Source organism: Sphaeramia orbicularis, chromosome 19, assembly GCF_902148855.1.
Source record: "Sphaeramia orbicularis chromosome 19, fSphaOr1.1, whole genome shotgun sequence".
In the NCBI taxonomy this organism is placed as follows: domain Eukaryota; kingdom Metazoa; phylum Chordata; class Actinopteri; order Kurtiformes; family Apogonidae; genus Sphaeramia; species Sphaeramia orbicularis.
Window position 1 is genome coordinate 34,754,936 of NC_043975.1, and position 27,947 is coordinate 34,782,882.

Below are 27,947 nucleotides of genomic sequence, written 5' to 3' on the forward strand. Positions count from 1 at the left end.
CATGACTCAAAACTCAAGACTTATGGACACATGAGGTTGGATGGTTAAATGGCTGCATGGCAGACACGCAGGCGCTAGGACCCAGGACACGTGAGCCTATTAGTTTGCCAGAGGGTGGAGACGGTGAACAATGAAGGAGCTGACTGGTAAGACCAGCAGAGGAGCAACATCTGAGACCACCCCCCCCCCTTACCCCCAGACCGGACCGACGGACAAAACAGACTGACCACCGAGCGTGACTGAAAGACACCAAGCTGAGTTGTGGGGTTTGGAAAAATGTAGATTTGTCCGTGGCTGCTGCAGAGAGCAGATCCCACTGAGCCCCCTGAGTGGAGGTGAATGAATGGGTTCGTCTCGGTGTGTGCGGCACTGAACTGGGTCAGGCGGACCACTGGAGGAGCGAAAAGATAAACACGCACCCTCCTCCTGCTGCCTGGCAGGTTGAGATGGTGGGCGCTCAGAGGAGGGATCCCAGCCTGTGTCCTCAGCTCAGCATCCAGCATCAGATGATGCTCTGATTTAATCCGCCTCCAAAGAACTCACAAACTGGAGAGCATCTCCAGAAACAGGACAGGAATCAGCATCAGGAGGAGACTAAGCAAAGTACAAAGACGGACCGAATCCAGCATTTCACCAAGGTTTTGAGTCTTATAAGGGACTTGCATTGTTTTCCTTATCACCTATAAGTAACTGGGGGATCCATCGATCTCCTGCAGACCCCATCGGATCAGCGCTGAGCAGAGCGGTGCGGCTCTGCTCACCGAGCAGATGCAGGACCATGGAGGAGAGAGACAGGTCGCCAGCAGGTAACATCTACATGCACTCCAATTATAACTGGGTCGGTTTATAATCTTCAGAAAAAGGAATAAAACATGGAAAGAAGTAAAGTGTGATAGGGATTATGGAAACTGTTTTATTGCTCTAATTTCAAATTTTCCCTGTTGTTTTAATGTTTTATTTTGAGGTTTTAGGTTAGGATACTTCAGGTAAGGTGATGATTGGTTTTTACTCCACTGATGCACTCACTGATTCCTTCCACCTAACTATCTGATCTTTAAATCATTTCATTCACACTCCCTTTATACATTTGCCACTGAATGCATGTAAATTAACTCCTATGTCAACAGCCACTGTACACTTTTATTTACCATATGTTTAACTATAACAAGTGTTAATGGTGGAACTGCAGCTTAATTTGTAGCAATTTTTGTTGGAATTTCTCTTGATACCCCTACCTTTTTGCTTTCTACTCTACTATCGTGATTCAGTCTGTGCTTGATAGATGCGAGGGCATCTAGTGCACTCCACTTTTAATGACCCTTTTATACTTGTTCCAGGGCAGACAGGTGATATCTCTTCCTTAATGCCGTCTAATGCATTTAAATGAGCAGCTGACTTGCTCTTACAAACCCTGTAAAAGCAGAGGCTTGAGGCTGCTGTGGACTCTAAATGAAATGCAACAGCAGCCACCTCACATGGATTTGCTTTTGTTGAAAACATTGCTTTCGTGGAGAGGGGCAGCAGTAATGGCTGGGTGCTTCGCTGTGGCTGAATTAAATCTGTAGAGGGGTCCAAGTTCCTCTACTTTTGGCTGGTAAAATGCATAACTGACCCAAATTCAGTCCAAACCAAAGGAACACAATGCAATTGTTTCACTGTGCGCTTTATAAAGAACACAATACAGCTGTTTTACTTTGCACTCTTGGAAGAATTGAATTTCTCTCTGATTTGAGGAAATAATCTTCACATTAACTATATATAGAAGAGAGCCATACATACACAACAGCATACAATCTTCAGTTTCATACACTTATTACACTGTGAAATCTTCAACTTGCACTAGAACCCTCTGTAATTGCAGAAGACAGTAGAAATTTCTGCAAATGAAAGAAAACATGTAATAACACTGTGGTAGCAAGGCTTTATATGGAAGACAACAGCATCAGAAAACAGACCACAACCAACAACTCTAAGAGCCTGTATGTATCCTGTCAAAACTCAAAGTGTGTACATATGTACTGAAGTTTAAAATGAAAGTTTGACCAGTTTAATCAAATAAAACTGGACACAGCAGACAGGCTGGCCAAAGGTTAGGAGCCAAAGGAAATGGAGAGAGTACACAGAGTCAGTCAGGACGTTTAAAGGACAGGCAGCCTGTTTTAACTCCCCTGCTCAAAATATACAGTATAGGGCTGCACAATTTGGTGAAAAAGTCATATTGTAATTTGTGATGTGCAATTGCTATATGACTGTATTTGTTTACTTAACTAGGAAAATTCTTAGATTGCTGTATTTTGTTACTGAAATATACAAACACAATGGTATAAAAATTCAAAAATATCAAAACAGTTGATGTTTTGATGTTTTTCATGTTGTTTTTGTCAGTGTCACTCAAATTAAAATACCACCACAGGTACAGTGGACCTACAATGCAGTTTTTATGTGATGATATAATGAGCACAGGGCAATGTTCTGACTGCTTTTCAATTAATTGTGTCGCTCTAGGTTTACAGTATAAATGAAACACATTATTAGGGAATATATATTTAACCCATAAACAATGATATGAAAGGTGGAAATAGTGAAAATAAACAACACATTTAGAGATTGTATTGTTAGCAACATGTCAGTGGCCAACTGTACAAATTGCATAATGTGATATGTGTGCCTATTTGTTTAAATTATATGTATAATGTATATGACTTAAATGTATGATATATTATTTTGTTGTTTTCTTGACCAAGCTTTGGTTTGTTTTCTTGATTTTAATAGCTTAATATTTTTGCCTTGTGTTGCACATTTACTTCAGTATTAGTGGTTTGCATCCAGTCACGTAATTAAAGCATAACTAAATCTGATTTTCCAAGTGCAAGAGAGAGAAAGAGAGAGATACTGAATGCAGGCTCAGCATTAGCACACAGCTTGTGGTTAGACACTATTGTGCATAGGATCACAAATTGCCATGTACTGTTAACTTGCCTTGAAGTGGAGGACGCAAAATGATCTGGAAAAAAAAAAGGCATGTCCTCTTTAGTGGTGTTGTTACATCATTACACCACACCCCCTTTAGACCCCATTTTCTGAGCTCATCTAGTAAGATTTTCTCCATGTATTTGACATCAAAGCATGTGGCACAAAGGGAGGGATGCTTCAGTTCAGTCTCATTGGTCCCCCCCCCTCTTCCCTCGCTTGCTCATCACATGAATCCTCCCTATTGGAACTTGAGGCTACTGAATTGTGATGAAGTGGGGGTTAGGTACAGTATGTTCCCTTATGATTGCTTATGGTATGCTGGAGGATTTTGCAGGACACGATTAGAGTGAGGGTGATGATGACATTGATTATGAGACATTTATAGTCAAATGCTCTACTGCGTCTAATCTGCAACCCTTAATCCCCAAATACAATGTGGATAAATTTTGCAGTGGCATGTTTTGTTGTTGGTGTTCTCAGCTCCTCATTGTCCCCTCAGTCCCAAACTGTCTAATAGTAACACACAGAATTCGAGTCCATTGTCCTGTCAGTATCATCCGTCATAGCTAATCTTCAGTCTCAGTCATTGTATTCAGATCGTCAGGAGACGTTCAACCTTGAGTATTCCTGGTTTTGGGTCATCCCAGCAGGGGTCAATATCTCCTGGAGCTTTCAGCACAGGCAGTGGCTTCATTGGGAGTCAAACATGGAGAGAGAAGAAGGAGCGATGGGATGGAGGGTAGAAGTGAGGCAGCTAAGGGATGGGTTACACAGCATCTCGGTCCCAGTAGTAGTCCTCCACATGGGGAGCCAGGCCCAGCTGAGAGCAGGTGATTTGTCAAAGTGAGTATCTGTGGCCCGGCTGCTGCTTCACCTATCACAGGCCAGCGGGGAGCTTCCTGCAGATGTGTGTGGATGGAGGTATTAAAGCAACCAAACACACTGACTCCACTTGTCTTGTGGCAATGAACAAGGTGATTCAGCTTTTGAGTTGAGAACAGAGTGTCCTGACTATACAAGGAAGCTTAGTTGGCTATTCGTTGAATGATCAATTGCTTAGGGGGCACAATGATTTCTTTTGATTGTACCCATCCACATTGAGACAACAAGAAGACAGACACAGAGAGACCTTACAAAAAAATATATGTGCTGTATATGTGCACAGCTGTTTTATTTTGAGACAGAAAGTCAGGGAAAGCATATTAGTCACATCACATTTCACTCAGTGTTTTCTCTCTGACCTGGAGGCATCGCACGTTGGGCATTTTGACAGTAAATTGGACACAAGAGATCAGTCCTCACCCTTAATGACTCTTGTGCCGAGAGCAAAGCAAGTAGTCCATTAGCAGAGGAGAGAGGTAAAGATGTGAGGCAGGCGGCTCAGCAATTTATTTATTTCTTTCATTAGTCCCTTGTTTACATTTTCAGGAACAGACAAAAGGGAGAGAGGGGCAGGAAAGAAGGACTGGACTAAAAAAAAGGGAAAAGACTGTGTGTACGAATGCTCACTGGTGTGCAATAAAACACATTTGTAACAGGTTATGATGCAGTATCAACTGTTAGATCCAAACAGTAATCTTTTCCACAACTACAAATTATTCTTTGCCTCAACGAAGTCCAGTAAATAATGCAATGTCATACAGTATTTAGTTACATAGCTTGCATTTTTTTGGAGAACCAATAGTTTACTGAATACACAATGTATCTGATGATTCACACAGGGATTTATCCATTTTTGAGCCCTGTATATCTGTACTAATGCAGAGCTAATGCTGTTTATATTAGCTATTGATGACTCAAACATTCTGTATTAGTCTGAGATCATAGTCAAAACCTTTTCTGAGTCCACACTGAGACTTAGAGTTAAAAAGTGTATCCTCCAGAGTTTGTAGGCAACAGAAACACACTGGTCCTGGCATCTGGTGAGAGTGTACCCCACGGTGGTGAAGACATTTTCTTTGACAGGAGGGGTGATTGCCACTGGCATCACAAGATTCACGTCTGTTCCGATCTCCAGTTAAGTGTTTATAGAATAAAAGGTTAGCTTGCTTCTGCAGTACAATCTCGTGCGGGAACACGTGGAGCCAAAACAGGTTTCAACAGTGTGCCTGTGATTATTAGGACGTAAAACTGGATGCTTGTTTTTTGTTTTTTTTTACTTTTTCCCGGAACAACCTGATTTTTAAGAGGGCTATACTCTAATGCACTCATCATCTCTGTCTGAGTCATTGTTAAATGGAGTGAGATTATCAATCTGTATTTAAGAGTTTTATTTCCAGTCATTGGTTTCAGCATTTTCTGGGGGTATTCTGCAAACGTTTCAGGATTTTTAATCAGAATTAACAAAATTGATTCTGAAGTTATGAGGTCTTCCTACTAAAGCAGTGTTACTGGAATAAGCAAGCTGCTTTTATAAGACTACTGATGATTAAGAATGAGTGGGACAGGATCAGGAACCCACAGATATTAAAATGTGTCTTGAGCCAATTCCACATTTTTATGTGGACTGCGTTTGTGCTACCTTGTCTTTAGTCACCTGAGAGGACAGGAAAGGAGAGCAGGAGGAGCAAAGGGCAGCACAGGAGATCAGTGGAGCATGTGGCAGTAGTCGTGCATGTTTGCTGAGTCGTGCAGGGAGTCACAGCTGCTCCCTCTCAGAGGTGGGAACACAAAAGGGCCTTTGATAAAGTGTCACTGTGCAACTGATACACCAGACCCCCTGACCCTCCCTCTCTCACATACAGACACTCACACAAAATGCATGACTTCATCCCCACACCTCTGAGGCACGACACTGCAGTTTCCTGTTCATATTTACACCGTCATCACGGCTGTGGAGAGCACCGTCTCACAACCACTCATCACATTTCAGACCTCTTAATCCATTTCTGCAAAGGAAATGAGTGCACAGCATCCTGCTCAGTTGGGTGGGGGGGCTTTTGTCTTTCTGGGAGCTGAGTAATGTGATTAAGATCCATGCTGGTGAGCTGCCCGCAGAGCTGACTAGAAGGAGTGTCAGTAAACAAGTGCTCCCTCCACTCTGCTTTGTCCCGGCTGGTAGAGGTTATGCAGGATTCCAGTCTGTGCTGTTTAAATGTTTAATCAGCAAACCTGGATCATAGTCTGATCTGGATAATCATCAACTTTTGTGTTGACGTGCTGAAGGCTACATACAGTGGGCATACTCAGTATGAGTGGGCTCCAATATTCATAGTCTCTTATATAACCATCTCCATGACAAGATCAAGAAGCAAATGTGAACTACAGAGATACATATACACTGGCCATTCTTCTATTTGTAGGATTTTTTTTTTCTTCGACAAAAAGTGATGAGCCAAGAACACAAGACTGCAAATGGTCACATCTTATTTTAGCTTTCACTGTCTAATAGTTATATTTATCATGCTCTTCCCACAAGATTGCCAAGGAACCCTAACACCTTCATAATGTCGAATAAAAACAGAACAAAATGTGCCTGTATTTTCATCAACTACATATGTAGCATCGCACATTTATTTAGGATTTCTTTTTTAAGATTAAGCTTACAGTTGAGACACATACTGTATAATTTGATGCTTTCATTCAGGTGTTTTGAACCAGAGGTGTTGAGAAATAGGCTGAAGGGAAAGAAGAACAAAGAGAAAACCCATTGCCTTTCAATGATGGATGAAAAAGGCCATCAGCAAAATTGTTTGTGCTGATTTGCTGCCTATTAGTGTGTGGATGTGTGCATGCGCATGAGTGATTGGATGATGAAATTTGATTGTGTGTAGGGAGACAGGCTGAGGAGACACAGAGACAATGGAGAAGATCATTAGTATGATCCACTTCATTTCATCAAACAGTCCATTTTGTGCAGTTCGCTATATAATTATTATTTCTATTAGAGTATTTTTCTTCCAGTTTAGTTACTGTTTGCTCTCATGCTGTAACAGAATGTCATATAGTCTGTCACTCATGTCTCATTTACATTTTTTTGCTACATTTTCTGTATCTGACTCCATCCGAGCTTGCAATTATAACAACTATATTTTTCCTCCAAGGATCAGCTTGACCTATTTCAAACTTGGCACTTCTGAAAATCAGCAATAAATTCTCAGTTGCAGTATTTATTTTTCTTCAGCTTCAGCAAATCGCCCGAAATACTCAACTGTTGAGCAACCAACTGTGTTTCCTAGGCAAAACCGAATACGAAGTGACCCCTTTTCTCTCATTTTATCTATTCTGCGCTGTAAAGTATATAGGCTACATGTTAGTTTTAGAGTGATAACAGATGATGCATGGCATGTCTTACCCCTTTAAAGCTGTTAGTTGCCATTTTTTAGTCCCTCAACCTGGTCTTATTGATTTCCCATAGCTGTCTGCCAGTGAGTGCTGTTGAGACCAGCCATTCTAGCAGCCATGACTGAAAGCTGGCCAAAGTAATCTAGAGGGACAGCAGGAAGTCCAGTGAATTTACTGAAAGAATTTCCCCTGTTGATGCCTTCCCTGAATTGATTTTATGGAAATGTCTCTGTGGAATGTCTATTGAAGCCTCCCAGATTCATAGACCCTTTGGGACTAATTGTACACTGATATATGTGCAGTATGTAAGAATAATATGTATGTAAACCCAGTCTAAGAGCATCGAGAACTAATCCGTCATAAACACACTCAAAATCTGCCATCCCTGTAGTAGAGAAAAATATATGACTTTTAACAGCAGTTCCTTCTTGTTTCAGTCTGCCCCACAGTGTCAAGGCGAGCCTGTCTCTTTCTCCATCTGGGCCAGGACGGGTTGGCAGCGGCGGGGGCTCGCCTACATCTAAGATGGGCTACTGTGGCGGAGTGCCCGTGGAGGACATGCAGGCTTTGGCCATCACCTCTCTGTCTGCAGCAGATGTAGCCAAACAGTATGAGCACATCCGTGAGCTGGGAAAGGGCACCTATGGAAAGGTAGACCTGGTGGCACATCGAACACAAGGTGAGCAGGGTCCATTAGGGATAAAGTGTATTACCAGTTTGACTTACAATGTCTAAAATCCCTCCCTATTGGAAATAACCTGTTGAAGCAGATCAGTGTGTTAAAAAGTCTCAAGGCATTGTGCCAAATTAATTTTAGCACATTTTCAAAGGTTTATCAGCAATTTCTAGGTCTACTGCTTAATCCTCAGTTAAGAAAAAACATGGTTAGCTGGCTCAGTCTAAAAGCAGTTTAACTAAAGTAAAGTAGTACAAAGTGATGAAACAAGGACACACTCTATTTCTACAGCTGCTATCACCAACAGTTGTATGTGTGTAATTGGGAGAGGAGGTGTGATTTCCTACCATACAAAGTTTTCAAGCTTACATTAAAGGATTTGTTGAGACTAAGGTTAAGTACTTACAAATCTCTCCATAATATACTTCCAAATTCACTTTAAAACTCTTTAAAGTGCTACTCATCATACATGTAGGTCATTGTGCCAAATTGCAGCCTCTGTGTATTTACCTGTGTTCTACATGTGTGTATTCAATTTTTATAGGCACAAAAATGGCACTGAAGTTTGTTACCAAGAACAAGACCAAGCTGAAGAGTTTTCTGCGGGAATACAGTCTAACAGGCTCACTTAGCTGCAGCCCTTTCATCATCAAAGTCCTAGATGTGCTTTTTGAGACAGAGGACTGCTATGTGTTTGGACAAGAATATGCCCCCGCTGGGGACCTTTTCGACATCATTCCCCCACAGGTAAAGCTATCATCCTCTCTTTCACCAATCACCATCCTCACTCAGGCAGAGCTGCTCCAATCAGTCGCCATGTTGGGACACGGCAGTTTTAACAAGCTCTCCCGGGATTGGAACCTTGTCTTTGTCCTGGTTTTTTCTCTGCATAGAGCTCTCATTTTGCTTTAGTGCTTTTCCTGTTGATGCGTTGGGAGTGCTTGACTTCAAGGTTCTTCTAATGACTCATTAAAAATGGCTGCAGCTGAAACTGCTTTGTTTCAGTTTCTTTTCATGAGCGTATCACTGTTCACCTTGTAATTTATTCCCTCACTTGATATATTGATCTCTAATTCTTCTTCACCTTATAACTCTTTTGTTGTTTAACCTCTGACTCAGTGTACTGTAATATGATTGTATTAATCCGTGTAATTTAATTAACTTTAATTTTCCATATATTCTTCTTCACTTAGGTCGGTCTGCCAGAGGATATGGTAAAACGTTGCATGCAACAGTTGGGCCTGGCCTTGGATTTTATGCACAGTAAAAACTTGGTGCATCGGGATGTCAAACCAGAGAACGTGCTGCTATTTGATCGTGAGTGTCGTCGTATCAAACTCGCTGACTTTGGCATGACCCGACGCGTGGGCTGTCGTGTGAAACGGGTGAGTGGAACCATCCCCTATACAGCACCAGAGGTATGCCGTGCTAGCCGTGCTGAGGGTTTCCTGGTGACCACAAGCCTGGATGTGTGGGCGTTTGGCGTGCTGGTCTTCTGTATGCTGACAGGGAATTTCCCCTGGGAGGCAGCGCTGCCCGCCGATGCGTTCTATGAGGAGTTTCGACGTTGGCAGAAGGCTGGGTGCCCTGTGGGAACATACCCATCTCAGTGGCGTCGCTTCACTGATGATGCCCTGCGCATGTTTCAGAGGCTACTGGCTGCTGAGCCAGAAAAGCGCTGTGGAGTCAAGGACGTCTTCTGCTTTGTCAAGTATGAACTGGTCAGTGAGCTCCGACGCAGAGCTTCTTGCAGAGCCAAGAGAGGTGAGAGGTCAAGCTCAGGAGTGTGTACGGGCAGCTGTACTTCCTCCTCCTCTTCCACTACATCACGTTCCTCCCACAGACATCCTGAGCCCTCGACCCCTCCAGGAACATCCTGTCTCCGCCCGGCACCACTTAAACGTAGTGTCCTCTCTGATCCGTTGTCTCCCAGAGAGGAGTCCGGACAGCACCAGTCTCCGGGCAGAGACAAAAACAAAAGCCAGATGGTGATGGCAACAGCCATCGAGATCTGTGTGTGACCACATTATTGTTAGAGCTGGAAACTAAAAGCTTTTCACAGTAATAATAAGCTGTGAAGAGTTGTTAATGATGACCGCAGAGACTCCAGTGAATAGAAAGAGGTACTTTAACTATGAAAGAGAAGCTCAGGATCACATCCCCAGCAGTGGAAAATGGACATCATCAATCAGCGGTACACCCTTGGACAGCTTATCACTGACACATGCCTTTTAGGCTTTGATTTGTGACCAAAGACTGCTTCCCAAGCTGAGAAGCCATGCAGGCATGTTTAGAGTCTGCTGATGTTGCTCCTCTCAGCAGCTCATTCTGCCATCCAACGTTTGTGTTTTTCTGCCCATACACTGTGGTGGTGCTAATGATTCTGTAATAGGATACTGACAATTTATTCTGTCTTTTCTCACTCATCGCTCCATGTGGTTTTACTTTAGCTCATGTTTATATCAGACTATGTCCTTTGGGAGGCAAACTTCGTTTGTTCAGGTGATGCTGCTCAGTCGGAGGCCATTGACCAGAGGGTAGTCTATGTAACCTCATTTAATTGTTGTTTCTTTCAACTTCTGATACATACACTGAGTCAAGAAGTTTTCAAAGAAACATAGTAAAAAAAATACAAAAAGAAATCTAAATGTAGCAGTTTTGTATGATTTTTTTTTTTAATGTACTGTAGATGTCTAGACTGAGAAGCAGACTCTCAGTGATAGGCATCACCTCAGGACACTTCAGCAGGTCACTTCCTGTTTTACTCTTAATAGAAATCTATTGACTAGCTGGAAGACACATCTGCTCTTTTGAACTGTTCTCAATGAGATTCATTTCCGATGTAACACAACAGAATACAGGGATTGTACATTTTGTGAGTGGAGATGGCGGTGAACAAAGGGGAGAAGAAATGACTTTTTATTGTTTCTTTTTCTACCTGCTGTGTGTGTTTGGATGTGTATGTGTGTGTTTCAAATGCTAAAGCACAAGACTTTTTGTAAAGGAGGAGGAGGACGAGAGGTCCTAGAGAAACTACTACAATATATTGTAAATAATTTGATATTTCCAGGAGTGCACCGTAATATCAGGTAGTTTAACTACAGTATGTAGCTGTACTCATTTTCTACTGTGGGGAAAAGGGTTTGGGGTTGTCAAAGTTACTGTCGGGTAATGCACTGTATGTAGCAACAAAATATGAGAGAATGTATAGTATATCATAAAAAAGAAATTATACAGAAGTATGATCTAGATTCTATCACAGTGTATAACATGGTAGCAGCTGCTATAATTTTTTTCTTCTCTTGTTTTTGGTTTTAATGCCAAGTTTACTTTTTTCACAAATTTGTGGGGATCATTCTTCATCAGATAGGGATAATTCATTTTTTGTTATTCCTGTAAACATTTCTATCTGTAGAAACATTATGGTTTTTCCCGTTTGTCGGTGAGTTAAATCCATTCTGCCTTTTCTCAGTCATTTAAAGCTTCCACCAGTAACACCTTACAAATTAATTCTCCTTAATCAGAAAAACAATCCAACATATACATGCTATATCAAGATTAATAAATTAATACACAAACCCATTCGCTACAAATTTATTATGTTGTTTCATTGCCCAGTGCTGACCTTTCATTTAATTTTCTTGTCTTCCTCTGGGAGTCTATCCAAATTGATTGCTCCGGTAGCAGAGCCCAAATGTATCTTGTCTGGATGGATGACCCCTCTGTCAGCTGTTGCCACTGAACCTGACCAGTCTCAGCTGCAGCACTGCTTTCCAAACAACAAATTATTAAAACCTTGAAAAGTATGTTCAGTGTAGATGCTTCGGTGACAGCTAATAACAAGTCTGTTACACACTTGAATTTACAGTTGTGTCACTCAAGTGTGCGTTATCTGTTTCGATGTGTGCATGATTTCGTGCTTGCATTCGCTTCCCTTATTTCCACACACCTCCCATGACAGCTTATCATATCTGTCGCTATAGTGACGGTGCTCCTCTGGTTCGCCTTCTGTCCTCTTCTTGAACATCAAGTCTAATTGAGCACAAATGAAACAACTGGTCGCCAACTCCCTCCCTCCCAGTCATGAACAGCCTCTCCTGACACTTCCTCCGATTATATTGCAGGTGCACAATTTACAGTGTTTCATGACTGAATCCAAACACCAAAGTCTTCATTTGGCTTGATCAGATATAATCATGTTGTAATCATTTTCCCTGTCTACTGTCCTCCTTTACACTTGATTCTTCAAACATGACCTGATTGAAGCTGAAGTCTTGACAGAGGGATGTATTGTATCCTTAGATGAGGGCTGTCTCATAGGATTTGTCAAAAATAGACTGTGAAATAGCCCTGCCTTTCATTTGCTCTTATATGTTACACTGATGTAAGCAGCTGTGACTTTGTTATACTTCATAGCCATTTGCATCACTGGACTCCCATCAGTCATTACAATGTTCAGTGTTGTTTCTCATAGACTGTTATGACAGGAGTTGTCACGTTCAGTGATGAGGTTTCTAATCAACTTTTATTTAAAGTTTCAATATGTAAAATTTGCACCCTCCTGAGTGCTTACATGATTTGTGTAATGGTTTCTTGCTGAGGTTTTTGTCATTTCTTCACCTTAGCTAGCTTATATCTAAGCTAAACAATTGTCTCGGTTGCATACAACTGTAACACAGCAACTTCTACATTGACGTTTATGCACAGGACTGGAAAACCCTTGGTTCTGTTCTTCTATGGAAATCCTGAGTTTTTCAGTGATTCCTTTCTGCTCTTCTACAGTTGCAGCAGTAGCTACAGTTAGCTTAGAAATGGAGTTGGCTAATGTCAACAAATGACCCAATTGCCACAGTCTCCAGCACAAACTTCATGTAATGTCACTAGCATGTGCAGATGTTACATATTAAACCTTAAGCCTCTAGAGAGTAGCCTTCCCTGTTATTTCCTGAATGGTGATTTATTTTCTGCCAGAAGTTGTTGTAGAATGTGATATAATGTAAATACTGTATGTATTGTGTCTTTAATAAAACACAAAAGAATAAACGATATATTAATATATGTTGAAATAAATTTATGCACCACATTTCATGGCTTCTGGGTATTTCTGTGTGTAGTTAAAAGGCTGGTAGGCTATATTTTTCCTGCCAGTGTAAGCTAATTCTGCGCAGCTTTGCATGGTCCCTAGACTGCACATTAGATGAAGGTCAGCTTGACTCACATGTGATTTCTCGAGGCTTTGGTCTTTTACGCCAGCAAGCCCCCAGACTACTTTAATATGCTGACTTCCCTCTGAAAGCCCAATTAACACATCTGTAGATAGGAGTTATCTGCTGCCCTCACGGAGTAAATGGGTTCAAGGGCGGTGAGAATATGGCACTGGAGATGAGAGTTATCAACCCACCACCCGTCATACTGTGTCAGAGCACAAGAGTTTGCTACAAGTTGTTATCGGGCTGAGTTTGGACAGTGGCAGTAAGCTGTGGTGTATCTGCCACCAAGAAAAGCTAATCAGTTCAGACAGTGCAAGAGAAAGGAAAGGTCAACCGTGACACGCAGAGCTTGTGTAGAGGGCTGAAGCTTGTCTTTTGTGATAGCTTGTTCTCTGCCCTTAAATGGCTAGAGCAGCCTGGAGGCAGTGTAAAAGTCCTAATTGTGTTAGCTCCAAGGTTTAGCTGAGAAGATGGATGCTACTGAACTCAGGTTGAGCCAAGAAGAAGAAGAATATTCTACCAGTGACATGAAGGTCAGGTCACCCCTATTGCAAAGTAAGCATTAAAATATTAATTTCAGACAAAACATTTGGAGTTTTGGTGGTGATTTCACTCAAGCCATGCTCTGGAGTAACCTGAGGAAGTATGTCCCTGTGTACACAAAGCAACCTGAGACTTAAAATGTTTGAATGAACAGAGAAGATTATACTGCAGCAGGACTTTTCAGGAACAATGGGTTGCCCTTGCAGCATGAATCTTGCAGCTTTCATCTTCTCCAACTTTCTAACCACTGCCAACATGGTTTGGGGAGGATGACCCAGAGTTTTTGTTAATGAAATGTGTATAAAAAAGATTAAGGATTCAAGGGTGGAAGATTTAACGGCATCTAGTGGTGAAGTTGCCAATTGCAATTACTTTCCAGATTCCGTTCTTGGTTTGTTTTAGGAAGAGATTTTAACTGTAGTCCACACTCGACATAGTAGAGGGAGATAATGTACCTTAAAACTACACCAAAAAAAAAAAAGATTCTTATTTTCAAATTATTACATGCCAGTGAAAAGATAAGATAAGATAAGATAAGATAAGATAAGATAAGATAAGATAAGATAAGATAAGATAAGAATTTATTGATCCCACTATGGGGAAAATTTCTAATTTTCTAATTTTTCACTATTAAAATTACAGGCCCTTGCAGAAGCAGCACACAGTACGTAAAATATTAGTATTTATCAGGTACAGTATAAGAGTATAAATTATCTGATTTCTCAGCGTTACATGTTAAATGACATAAACATATACACAACTAGAATACAGTCTATGATCTATGGCTACAAGGATGTATCTAGGATTATGTCTGGACACATTGCTGTTAAGTTGTTTTTCTCTCTAAATGTACATACCACTAGAGCTGTGATGGATTATTCCTTGGCTGAAGCTTTTACACATTAGTTAAACCAAATTGACCAGATGAGACCTGATTTTAAGCCTTCAGTAGGTGGTCCAGAGCAGAAAAGTGATCTCCCTGGTTGCAGCTGTTTCCATGAGATCAAGTGTTAAATCCTTTTCAGTTCTGCTCCTTCAGCAGGAGCTAGTGTGGGTAACATGAGGTGACTGTGTGACTGAAAGGAGACCATTCCCAGTCCTGATTCATGTCAACTGTCAGGTTTCACAGTGAGGTCCTTGAGCTATCTCTTGGGTGGTTCTTAAAAAAAAAATAATTCTGTGCCAGCAGAACCAAAATACCTCCGTCTTCTCTCAATTTGATGTTATCACATTTTGAAATACTTGACAGAAAAAAGAGGTTGTCAAACGCTTTCAGTTTTGCTGGAGTCTATGAATCAAAGTTAACTCATAGAAAAATGTGTTCTTGCAGCAAGAATTCCAAGTGTCGCTGAAGTGCTTTTAAAGACATTTTTTGATGAAGCAATTTCATTCAAAAAGTTAGTCTTAAATAGTCGAGTCATGCATCTGCCTTCACATGCTTATCCCTAAGTACGTATACTGAAAAGCAGACATGCTTTATATACTTTCCACAGTGATTTCACATATGAAGACAATGAGACATTTGTGCAGAGTTCACAGGCCTGTAATTACTGAACATTTCTGTCTTACTGGTGAACAATAAAGTGGTGCAGCTGTTGTGTCTTTACAGAAACCACCTACTGTGGTTTTCTTCAGCTGTGTAAGTGGGCAAACATATCTCAGCAAAGCATTCTTTTGGAGTTTTATTGCATAGTAAACAAAGAAAGGAGATATTTTTAAGATTTCTTCCTTCCAGACTACAGAGTAATATTATTTTGTGCTCAATTTAACACCACAGGGAACGTACTGTACAGTATTAGACCTTCTGCGTCACATAGCTTCCTGCCTCTGCACCTACAGATGAATCACTCTGAAACAGCCGAATGCACCATGAACTATTCCTCTGTCCCCGATGTATTTTGCAAAAACAGCTGCAGGCGTGATGCTGAAAATGTAGCCCAAGATTCGAAAGTCGGAAACTGGGATAGCGATAGTGATCACAGTGTGTGGCTGACTATGAAGGGAGGTTCCCCACTCCCTCAGATCTTGAGTCAGGCATCATGTGAAATAGTGTCTGATCACAGCTGGAGAGCCAGAGGAGAAATGGAAGAGTGGGAAAGAAGTTCAGAGCAGAGAGGAGAAATGGGTACAAGCAGGAAGGATGTACCAAGTGGGTCAAAAATTGTATATTTCTGTTTGTGCTGGAGAGGGAGGCACACAAGGACAAAACAAATACATTTTTGTGATGTGCACACAGTGAATAGTATATGTTCTGTGCTGCAGAGACAATATAACCTCATTACCTCCACCAAGGAGGTTATGTTTTTGCCGGCATTGGTTTGTCTGTTTGTCTGTCTGTGTGCAAGATAACTCCAAAAGTTATGGACAGATTTGGATGAAAATTTCAGGAAATGTTGATACTGGCACACGGAACAATTGATTAAATTTTGGTGGTGATGGGGAGGGGGGCACTGATCTGCCTTGGCGGAGGTCTGTTCTCTCCAAGTGCTTTTCTAGTTTATTCTCAAACTGTCCCAGTTGTTTTTAGGGTTGCTGCAGACCTTTTAAACAAAATAAACTTTGACATATGTGTTGCCTGAGCTAGGTCGCTAAACGTTGTCAGCCCCAGACATAAACTCTCTGACAGTGTGAGGTCGTCTGCCACAATTGCTATAGCAACTGACACAATCCCAGTTTAGAGGAGCCCTGAAATGTTCTTGTTTTGTAAGCTACTACTACATTCCTTGCTGTGGAGCTATTGTTGAAGCACTTACAGAGTGTTTGATTGCACATTTTTGTTTTGCTTTATGCTACTAGAGCTTTTGTTCCTTATGTTCGAGTGTGTCTTTTCTCCAGCTGGAATGGCTCATTAAACTAGAGGATGCCTGTTGGCTCTGTGTTTGACTATAGCTTCTACCACACTACACAGCTGGTTTCATCTCTACTCTGGGCACCCATTATAAACTGTCCAACAAGTCATTCTGTATATATGCAGAGAGTTACTTTTGTAATATACTTCACAGATTACAGAATGCGTGCCGGTTAATGTAAGTTTGTGACAGATATTGGCCAACATGCTCTTGTAAAGGAGATTTTTAACCTCTTAAATAAACATTCCAACAGGTTACTTAATGTGAGAGGTTTAAATATACTGTATTTCAAAACAAAAGCAGTGCAATGTTTAGCTGCTTATCTTTACAGGTTCAAGTTGAGAATGAGTAAACAAGGATAAAAATAAAACTATGCTCCCTGTTCTTTCATTTATAGGATTATAGGATTTACTGATTCGTATTTTTCTACAAACTTCGATATATGTACAACAGTGGCTCCCAACCTTTTTTGGCTCGTGACCCCGTTTTAAGATCACAAATTTCTGGTGACCCCAGACATTCAAAATGGAGATTTTTGTTTGTTTGTTTGTTTTTTTTGCTAAAATTCATTTACTTTTGATCATGTAATAGTTTGCTATACTGTGTTGCAAATAAATGTTAATTTTAGATGACATTTAGTCTATATAATGTATATTATTATGGATGGAGACAGAAAAGCCAGGTGTAGATTACTGCACAAAGGGAGAATTTGATTTTCCTTGGTCAGAATATGTACAGTCAGTACAGCTTGTATTTGCAAGGCTGTAAATTAAAACTGAAAAAACAATAACTCAAACTATGAATTATGAAAGAGCTGCAGCATCTGAAACCGACTACAATGAACATTTGAAAGATAAACAGTACCACAGTGTTTCAGTTTCAGCTTCACAGTTTGTCATGTTTTTTATGGATTGTGATTGTCTCTCTCAACTCAGCAGGTATTTTTTATTAAGTTTTTAATTTTTTAATTTTTATCAGTTACTAGAAATTTCAGGCAACCCTATTTGAATTACTGGCGACCCCAGATGGGGTCCTGACCCCAAGATTGAAAAACACTGATGTACAGGGTGTATGCATATATATTTAGTGCCATTAAAAACGCAAGGGTCAGAATAATATGTATATTTGGAGATTTATTCAATTAACTGGTTTGCACAGTCGGTCCCATCTCAGCAGCTGAAGCTTGTAACTCCTTCAGAGTAATCATAGGGGTCTTGGTGGCTTCTCACTGGTCTCCTACTTGCACGGTCACTCAGTTTATGAGGACAGCCTGATCAAGGCAGATTCACACGTGTCATATTCCCTCCATTTCTTGGTGATTGATTTCACTGAACTCCAGGGGATGTTCAGTGTCTTGGACATTTTTTTGTATCCATCCCCTGACTTGTACTTTTCAATAACCCTTTCCCTGAGCTGCTTGGAGTGTTCTTCTGTCTTCATGGTGTAATGGTAGCCAGGAATACTGATCAACCAATCTGCGGACCCTCCAGACACAGATGTTTTATACCTCAATCACTTGAGACACACCCACACCACTCAGGTGATCCTCATTCCACTAATTGTGAGACTGTTGGCACCGACTGGATGGACCTCTGTTGAATTAGATCATTCAATTTTATTGAATAATTATGCAAACAATTATTTTTCTTTATATATTTTTGTTTCATTGACATTACTTTGTAGAAATCTGTTTTCACTTTGACATTAAAGAGTTTTCTTACAATTAATTTTTGTGTGAAAAAGGCCAAATTTTAGTGACCATGATTCATTTATGAAAGCGATACAAGGGTAAATTATCCAAGGATCCAAGGGGGTGAATACTTATGATAGGCTATATATATGTATAGAATTTGAGATGAGTCATTATCATTGTTATTAAACATGCCAGTATCAGTCTTTGAGGGTTAAACAGAGATAATGAAACATTATTTGTATTTTACAAATAATTTGTCAGATACACAGTATGTATTTATTGTTATGATACCCTCAGGGCACAAAAATCAACATCAACAAGAACTATAAACCACAGAATGACATTAAGAATGACCAAGTATTTAATTATGTTATAGATGAGGCTAAACTGCCTCTATATCAGCCATTTAAATCAGGTTAAACTACAGTCATATCTGAACAGTTTTATTTATCATTTGGCCTTCAAGTTGTCTTCTACCCTGTTAGATGTACTTCATCACCCTCCGAACAATTCTGTTGAGACAAATTTCAGGACAAAATTATTTTTCTACAAAAATTCAGCTGTTTAATCTTAAGTGAGCATCAGCTGTCACTGCTGCCTTTTTCCTGCTTGTGTCACTCTTCAAGATCCACCTTGGTAGGACATTTTATCCAGGATGTTTGTCAGACTATTTATTTATTTATTACACCTCAGTGATTATTCGAAAACTTGTTTGTCTGTAGAAGATTAAGTGTTCATTACTTGGAGGATCCATAGCTGACATTTTTAGTTAATGCTCTAGATCTAATGGTAGGAATTCAAAAAGAAATCAAAAGGACACAGAATTTTTTTTTCTTTCGTCCTCCTCTCTGCTGCATGATTTGTAATTATTATTCTGTTATATTTCTGGTATTTCTGATCAGTATGCACTCCTAAATGGTAAACATGTCACCAAAATGATAAAAACTTGAAAAATAATTTCCACAACAATTTTGAGGCCAAAGTGTTACCAGATAATAGGAACAACTCACTCATTTGTGATGTCTTAAATTAGACTTGAAAAAAAAAAAGAGTGAACTCTCACATGTACTGTTACTCTCCAATACTGCACATTGGCAAATTTAATGTTTTAAAACTATTGTATATATGGATATGACCCATATCCTGTTCATCCATAGTATTAGTGTTGCTCATCTGGATCTACAAGAAAAATATTGCCATTAAATCTGATTCATGCTCTCCCAAATGCTATAACTTTTGCAGTGATTCATGCTCTTTTGTCGATCATATCAAATCTATTTAAATACACAAGTAGTGCCAGGCACAACAAACTCCGCCCCTCGCACGTATTCTAGTTTATTTCGGCATCGATCCAGCTGATGTCTTCTTGTCTATGCATGTGGTGATGTCGGCATACCAGTTGCCTCCATATATGAGCCAAGTTTGAAGTAAATTGAAAGAAAATTGATGCACAGTATATATATAGGTATTTGAAATTTTGCTCATTTTAAGTAAATGGGAGAAGAAAAAAGATTTTAAAAAATCATAAAAAATTGGAACTTTGACCTGCTTTTCCCAAAATACAGCCATGTCTATTCTGGGTCACTGGGGATCTATCAACCCAATTTGGTATGAATTCAACCAATAGTTTTGCTGGTAGAGAAAACAAACAAACAAACAAACAAACAAACAAACAAACCAAACCAAAAGCAATACCCCTTGCCTCCCCTTCGGGGGGCAGGGTAATAATCAGAAGACTTGATTGTATGTGTTTGATGATATTGTTAATATTTTCTAAATGGAACATGAAAAAATACTGTTGTATAATGAATCAGAGATCCTCACAAGACACAACAATAACACACAAAAAAGAAAAGGTCCCCATCAGTCATGAAGAATCCTATTGCTCCCAAACTGAAGTCAGTGAATCATGACCCTTCTATTTTCATTCACATTCATACTGTTACCCATCACAGCAAAGGGCCCTGCATTTTTTCACCCACTAATATCTATCATCTTCCACCCATCTGCAAAACAGTTCTTTTGGTGAGAGAGAATAATTATGTTTCTGTATAGACCTGTAGTACAGCATCTTAGGAACCTCGCAGTGACATTTAAAGTTCTGGGACAATGTACCGAATGCCATTGTGAAAGGACAAAATGAACTGTATGTGTGCATTAAACAAAAGCAACAGAGAGCCTGTGTGTTCAGACCTGTTCCTGCTTTCACTCTGAAAACATTAGAGAAGAAAAAGACATTGATTAGGGAAAGAAAAGAAAACTTCAAATAGACTTGTGGAGAATAACAATCTCACAACATGAAACAAAAATCTGTAAAGTATGTGTTACGGCTGGGGCCGTTGGTTGTTCTGTTTTTTTTCCTTGTCTCCACCCTCAATCTGGGGCCAACTTGGAACACCTGAGTTCAATTCGCCACCTGCCTATAAAAGCCTGGAGCTCCGACCATAAAGAGGAGACTGGGTCCACCGCTGCAGTTTACTTTTTGTTTGTTGTAACTTTTGTTATTTATAAGTAATTTTGGCTATGTACAATTTCTTTTTTCTTTAATAAATTTCCAGTCTTTTTGCTACAAGCGACCTGCTCTCCACGTTTTCCTTTGCTGTCTCCCGGACCATCTTTTTCTTTCTTTTAATTTTTGGCATGTGTCAGTACCCTAGACCTCCTGGCACGTAACAGTATGAATAATACTACACAGATGGGAAGAAGTGGATGTGGGTATAGGAAAACATTGAACAAATGAAAGAGATGTGTTTCTGTACAATAAGGTATAAACTAATGTGTTTATTATCATATAGACTGAAACATTTGTCCTCAAACAGTTGAGAAAATAATCTTTGTCTTCTTGAATATTTAAGAGAATGTTAACAGTTTAATAGGGAGAAAATTTAGATCCAGAAAAATAAACTTATTCCACTCGACCGTCTAAATGTTCTTTATCAACATGTGAGATGGCAAATCTCACAGCTCCTCTTGTATTTTCAGCTACACTCATATTGGACAGATGTAAAACACAGAAAACACCAAATAATTAATCTTAACCCAAAATTCTTTCTTGCCTGTAAACAGAACAACTCCCCTCTGGATCGTGCTAGACGGCAGCTTCGTCCGCATGTCATTGCCAGCTACTAAATTGCAAAGACCCCTGGGATGCTGCTTGAGCGCTCCTCATAATCAGTGTCGTTACTTTCAATTATCTGCTAATGAGTTTCGGTAACAAGTGGGGAAACAAGAGGTGCAGCTGTGACAGAAGAATTACCGCTTGCTCCCCGGCATGAGATGATTCATGTCCACCACAATTCCCTGATAGCGGGGAAGAAGCAGTCGTTTCCGGCTGGACATGGGAGATGATTTCCTGTGTTGTTTTGACGAGATAATTTCAATGGAAAAGAAAAGCCAAGATTCATTGGTTCCTTGATTGCAAACAGAGGAGATGAAGATACCGTCTTTAAAGAGGCCTGCATTTGAGGTCTCCATCTCAGTCGCTGTGACATTTAATGCTATATGCTGGCAAACAGTTTGATTTGCAGTTATACCCACTGACTCCCCTCCAGTCAATCTCTCAGTGAGTTCCAGGAATATTTAAGACTCCTGCTGGCACATGGATCTGGTGTTATCGATAAAATAACGCGTTGGGGGGGCTGGTGTTGTTGCTGTTGGTGAGGTCCTCTCACTGCATGATACGGTTAAAGAAAACTGAACAGTATGTTACTGTGAATGTACCTGTGGTGAGAAACAATACAGCAGTTATACCGCTACAGCTTCTTTGTTTTTGTCTCAGTATAGTAGCCACCAAGATTATTAAGGACTCCTCTCACCTCAGTAACCACCAGTTTGAACTGTTGCCCTCAGGCTGGCGCTACAGGTCACATAAAACCTGGACAAACAGGCTGAGGGATGGCTTCTTCCCCAAAGCTATCACCACAATAAATAACCAAACAAAGCATCAATAGAACACCCGCAAGAACACTGAATGTTCACTGTAATAACTGCACATACCCTATAACAGTGTTTTTCAACCCTGGAGTCAGGACCCCATGTGGGGTCGCCTGGAATTCAAATGGGGTCACCTGAAATTTCTAGTAACTGATAAAAAAACAAACAAAAAAAATACTAATGAAAAATATATGGTGAGTTGAGAGAGACAATCACAATATATAATAGACATGACAAACTGTGAAGCTGAAACTGAAGCACTGTGGTACTGTTTATCTTTCAAATGTTCATTGTGGTCGGTTTCAGATGCTGCAGCTCTTTCATAATTCATAGTTTGAGTTCTTGTTTGTTCAGTATTAAATGTCAGCCTTGTAAATCGAAGCTGGACTGACTGTACATATCCTGACTAAGGAAAATAAAATTCTCACTTTGTGCAGTAATCTACACCTGGCTTTTCTGCCTCCGTCCATAATAATATACATTATATAGACTAAATGTGTCTAAAATGAACATTTATTTGCAACATAGTTTAGCAAACTATTACATGATCGAAAACAAATGAATTTTTGCAAAAAAAAAAAAAAAGTCTCCATTTTGAATGTCTGGGGTCACCAGAAATTTGTGATATTAAAATGGGGTCACAAGCCAAAAAAGGTTGGGAATCACTGCCCTATAACATGTGCAATATCTCTATAATGTCTACAGCCTTCTATATTATTTTATCTTTTCACTCTATTTGTTCTACAATATTTATTTTCTCATGTCATTTGCACTATTTCCAATACCATTTGCACTACTGTCATACTATTGCATTATTTATTTATTTATTTATCCATTATCTTCCGCTTCTTCCGTTATTTATTTATTTATTTATTTAAACAAATATTCCTAGTTCTTATCTTTTATTTTTTCTAATGTAAATAAGTGTGCCTTCTCACTGTCATTTGTTGTGCCTTGTAATTTCTTGCATCAAACTGGAGAGTTCTACCTCAGTCTGGTTGTACTTGTACAATGACAATAAAGAGATTTTGATTCTGATAAGAAGTCCTGAGAAAGATTTACTAAAAAATTACTATGATTCTGTTTGATTTACATTACTATTCAAATGCAGACCTTGGGCAAGTATTTAATATGGCTGACCTTATTCTGAGCTCCTGTGAAATACAGAACATTTTTCACCTGAAGGAGAAAACCTGACTTGAAAGTGTAACCATCAAGTTGAAACAGATGTCCAGAGTGTAAACTGCACACAAGCTCCAGACATCTTTTGTATTTCGTGTTTGTGTTGCCCGAAGCTACAATGAATCAAAGAACAAAGTGATATGATCAGAAGTCAGCCCTCTCTGAGCGCCCAACACATTTATCTGACTGGCCTCTTTTTCTGGCCCAGTATGAACTGACAGAAACAGTGTATCCTGTCCCTCCAGTAGCTGCCTGATGGAGCTCGGTGCCCCGCTGCACTGACAGTTAATGAAGAACGCCGAGCTTTGACGTCACAGCAGACTTGTACACCCATGGATCAGTGAGCACCAGGGGGACACGCTGGGAATACACTCTACTGTCAGTAACGGATCATTCAACCAGTGGTGACCCAGAGCAGCAGGAGGCCTCTGCCATGAAACACTAACGCTAATAGCATTCAAACTCACTTTTCCACAAATCAAAATATCCATATGCATTCGCTCACTTAGTTCTGTTAAGGAGAATGATTTATTTAGATGATGAGATGTGTCGGGATGATAGTAAAGAGGATTTTACATTTAATCTTCTATTAGTTTAATCGCATTCTCACAGAGTCAAAGGTTTACATCACCAAGGTCACAGTGTTCTTAAACACATTGTTAAAAGTGAGACCAGATTGAAATAACACTCGTTCAGAAAATACATTCAAGCGCTTGGTTTCATTTCATGCCTTTATTTAGTCAGGATGTCTCATTTAGGTAAAGATCTCATTTGCAAGAGAGACCTGAGTACAACATATAAATACAGCTCTGGAGAAAAATGAGAGACCACTGCAAAATTATCACTTTCTCTGATTTTACCATTTATAGGTATGTGTTTGAGTAAAATGAACATTTTTGGTTTATTCTGTGAGCTACCAACAACATTTTTCCCAAATTCCAAATAAAAATATTGTTATTTAGAGCATGTATTTGCAGAACACCACATATGGTCAAAATAATAAACAGATGCAGTGTTTTCAGACCTCAAATAATGCAAAGAAAAGCAGTTCATATTCATTTCTAAACAACACAATATTAATCTTGTTACTTGGGAAAAGTTCAGACATCAGTATTTGGTGGAATATCCCTGATTTTCAGTGACAGCTTTCACATGTCTTGGCTCCCCACCATTACTGTTGGATGACTTTATGCAGCTCCTGGCAGGGAAATTCAAGAAGCTCAGCAATGTTCCATGGCTTCTGATCAGGTGTTTATTCAGTAGAATAAGGTGTGCTTGTGTTGGAATTCAGCAAACACATGAATGGAATGGTTGTCATACATGCACACATGCTGATTTCAGAGGAAATTGCAGTGGTCTCTTAATTTTTTCCAGAGCTGTACATATATATATATATATATATATATATATATATATATATATATATATATTTATATATTTATATATACAGGGTGGGGAAGCAAAATTTACAATATTTTGAGGCAGGGATTGAAAGACAGTGTATGACCAATTAGTTTATTGAAAGTCATGAGAATTTATTTGCCACAAGAAAATTGACATAATAGAAAATGTTTTTATTCGATTTGTCCTCCTTCTTTCTCAATAACTGCCTTCACACGCTTCCTGAAACTTGCGCAAGTGTTCCTCAAATATTCAGGTGACAACTTCTCCCATTCTTCTTTAATAGTATCTTCCAGACTTTCTGGTAATAGTTTTGCTCATAGTCATTCTCTTCTTTACATTATAAACAGTCTTTATGGACACTCCAACTATTTTTGAAATCTCCTTTGGTGTGACGAGTGCATTCAGCAAATCACACACTCTTTGACGTTTGCTTTCCTGATTACTCATATGGGCAAAAGTTTCTGAAAAGGTATGGATAATAGTGTTAGGTATGATTATGACATCAATATATGTTTGGTTTCAAAACAATTGACATAGTGCCTGCTGAGAAAAAACAACTAAATGTTCATTGTAAATTTTGCTTCCCCACCCTGTATATATATATATATACATATATACATATATATATATATATATATATATATATATATATATATATATATATATATTTGGGATGCACCGATTCCGATACGAGTATCGGGCATCGGCTCCGATACTCAGTGTGTATACTTGTACTCGTACTCGTAAAAGTAATCTGATACAACTGCACCGATACCACTTACGGCCGTGTGACGTTCACAGTTCAGTGCAGCAGGTACGAGGAGGAGGAATAATGTGTGGAGAGTGTGAAGAGTGTGGAGATTTTTCAAAATAAATGACGGTGATAAAAGTAATGCTGACTGCAAGTAACGTTAAAGACACAGATGGATGTGGACGGAGCGTTCTGTCCGTCCTCTGCGAACATTCCATCCATTTTCCAGGTGCTGGAGGATGCGTACTTAGACGGAGAATACCAGCGGGAACCGTGGAGGTAGAGGATCTGTTATAAGAGCCACTGTGTGAGTTAGAGAAAAACTACTGACACATTTAGGACAACTACCCAGGGCTGGGCCGGGGGTATGGAGCGGTGCGGACCACCACCAGCGGAAGTGAAAACGGAACTTAACACTCATTTCTCTTTTCTCTTCCTGCTGAAGCTAAGCTTTTAAACCTTACCAGTGAAAACGCTGCAATATTAGTATCACAGTAGTGTTACCTCTGTCGTCTCTATGTTTGTTATTACCGACTTTGTTCTTCTTCTCAAAAAAACTATACTGTTTTTTGTGGTATTTGTCCAGTATGGTTAATTTAGACCGGCGCCCCCTGGTGGATTAATTGAGAAATGCTCATTCCAACACATTAAATGTCAGTAGCCGCACCTTGTTCCAGTCAGACTAATTTTACTGTACTGGTAAAGTAGCATATTGCAATAATTTACCCATCACCAGCCAGGTTCCTCTAGCTCCACCCATATGTCCAAATATAATCACCTCTGGCTCCAGAGAGTCAGTGATGATAGTGATGGCCAAAACTTACTGGGTGGTCCCACAGAAGTTTTGTCTATTGTAATAACATATTACAGCATATTCACTTCCATAACAACTGAAATAACACCATGTCTTTAAAGTGATTTGTTACCAAAATGTCAACTTTACCTTATTTTATATATCTACTCTGCTATCTAAAAGAGTAATGTTATTGCTTTACTCTTAAAAAAAAAAAAAAAGCTGATTTTTATTATTGCTATTTTTGCTGATTCTTATTAAGGTTTTTTTTTCTTCTACCGAACGAATGCTACCGACTAAACTGCAGCACTCCAGGGCTCATTAGTTTTCATATAATTACCATATGAGTAATGATCCGCCACAGCACACAATAGGTGCAGCATTCTTACAGTTAAGATATAGAAAAGTAGAAGACAGAAGCATATGTAGCTGAAAATAGAAACAGGCTGAAAAGGGTTATTCATATGTGCTACAGATGGAGCTGGAGTGAGTCATAATGTACACCTCTGTGAATGAACTGAAAAAATGAATCACACTCACTGAGTTCACTATTAACAACTTTGCGCTGTTGAATTTCCTGTTGCTGCCTGTTGTTTCTGTGAAGTTCACACAAAGTTTGATTGGAATGACAACACACACCATTGGATTCCACTAAGTGATTTAAATGAGCCCCAGTCTGAAATGCTTTACTTAGATCTGGTGGGTCAACGTTGCTGGGGTGATTTTGATTCATAGCCAGAGTTGGCAACAGGATAGGGCTGTTTTCTTGTTGTTTGTCATTGAAACGACTGAGCAGATGAGTACTTTTTATGACTCTTTCTGAGATAGTCGTCCACACTCAGTAAAAAATAACACACCATGAAAAATGATGAGATGCTCTGGAAAACTAGGAGCTTGGAGAATTACTTATTTGACTGTGACAGTATCAGACTGAGTATCTGGTGCTAATAGAAGACATAAAATGTCTTTGGCGACTCAGTCTCCCCTTTAAAGCAACTGAGAAAAGAAACAATGGCTCTGTCTCATTAACTGCATTAACTCCGAAGATACAGGGAAACATAGACAGACTCATTAATTATCTCATTGAATATAAGGTAATTAAGGCAGTTCTGTTCACTCCTCACTTTTAACACATCATTAAAATGAAACAGAGGTCTGCTCGCTTGGATGTCACCGAACAATTGCGGGTCAAGATCACTCACTACTTCTAAGAAGTGAAAATTTAAAAACACACTCAAAGCTGTTTTGAGGCATACAGAAAAAAATCTTGTTGCTGTAAACTCAGAGAGAAACTGACAAAAATATTCCTTTCTCTGTCATATCTGTGATATCCAGGTGCACAGCAGGGCAATTTTTCTTTGTTTTTGTCAAGCGGACCTGCTCAGTCTCCACACTTCAGAAAACCATCAATATTATCAATATATGAACTGAGGTCTTTGTTCAGAAAAATCCCGGTGCTCAACACAAAGCATAATAATTCAATTTATAAGTCAGTGTAAGAATGTGTGTCATTAATTATTTCCCTTCACTTACAGTGATTGGCTCTGATAAAAGAGCCTTGACCTTCATCTGAGTGATGGACAGTTTTTAATAAGAATGGACCAAAAGCTCATGGAAATGCAGCTAAAGCTTCTTAAGTGTATAGAGGTCTGAATG

At 39.6% G+C, this 27,947-nt stretch overlaps 1 protein-coding gene across 3 annotated transcripts; it reads left to right on the plus strand.

The window, feature by feature from the left end:
• Nucleotides 1–40: 40 nt before the first annotated feature.
• sbk1 (SH3 domain binding kinase 1) lies at nucleotides 41–27,947 on the plus strand. Of its 3 annotated transcripts, XR_003934049.1 has the most exons (6): nucleotides 41–806; nucleotides 7,695–7,936; nucleotides 8,478–8,680; nucleotides 9,127–12,131; nucleotides 16,483–16,489; nucleotides 18,883–18,893. XR_003934049.1 is itself a non-coding variant. In XM_030121502.1 (4 exons), the coding sequence occupies exons 1-4, from the start codon at nucleotides 769–771 to the stop codon at nucleotides 9,952–9,954; spliced, it is 1,311 nt and encodes a 436-aa protein (XP_029977362.1). In that variant the 5' UTR covers nucleotides 41–768; the 3' UTR covers nucleotides 9,955–13,016. The 3 variants fall into 3 exon arrangements, 1 of the variants encoding a protein (XP_029977362.1); XR_003934048.1 differs by lacking the exons at nucleotides 16,483–16,489; nucleotides 18,883–18,893 and adding an exon at nucleotides 27,937–27,947; XM_030121502.1 differs by lacking the exons at nucleotides 16,483–16,489; nucleotides 18,883–18,893 and having other exon boundaries at nucleotides 9,127–13,016.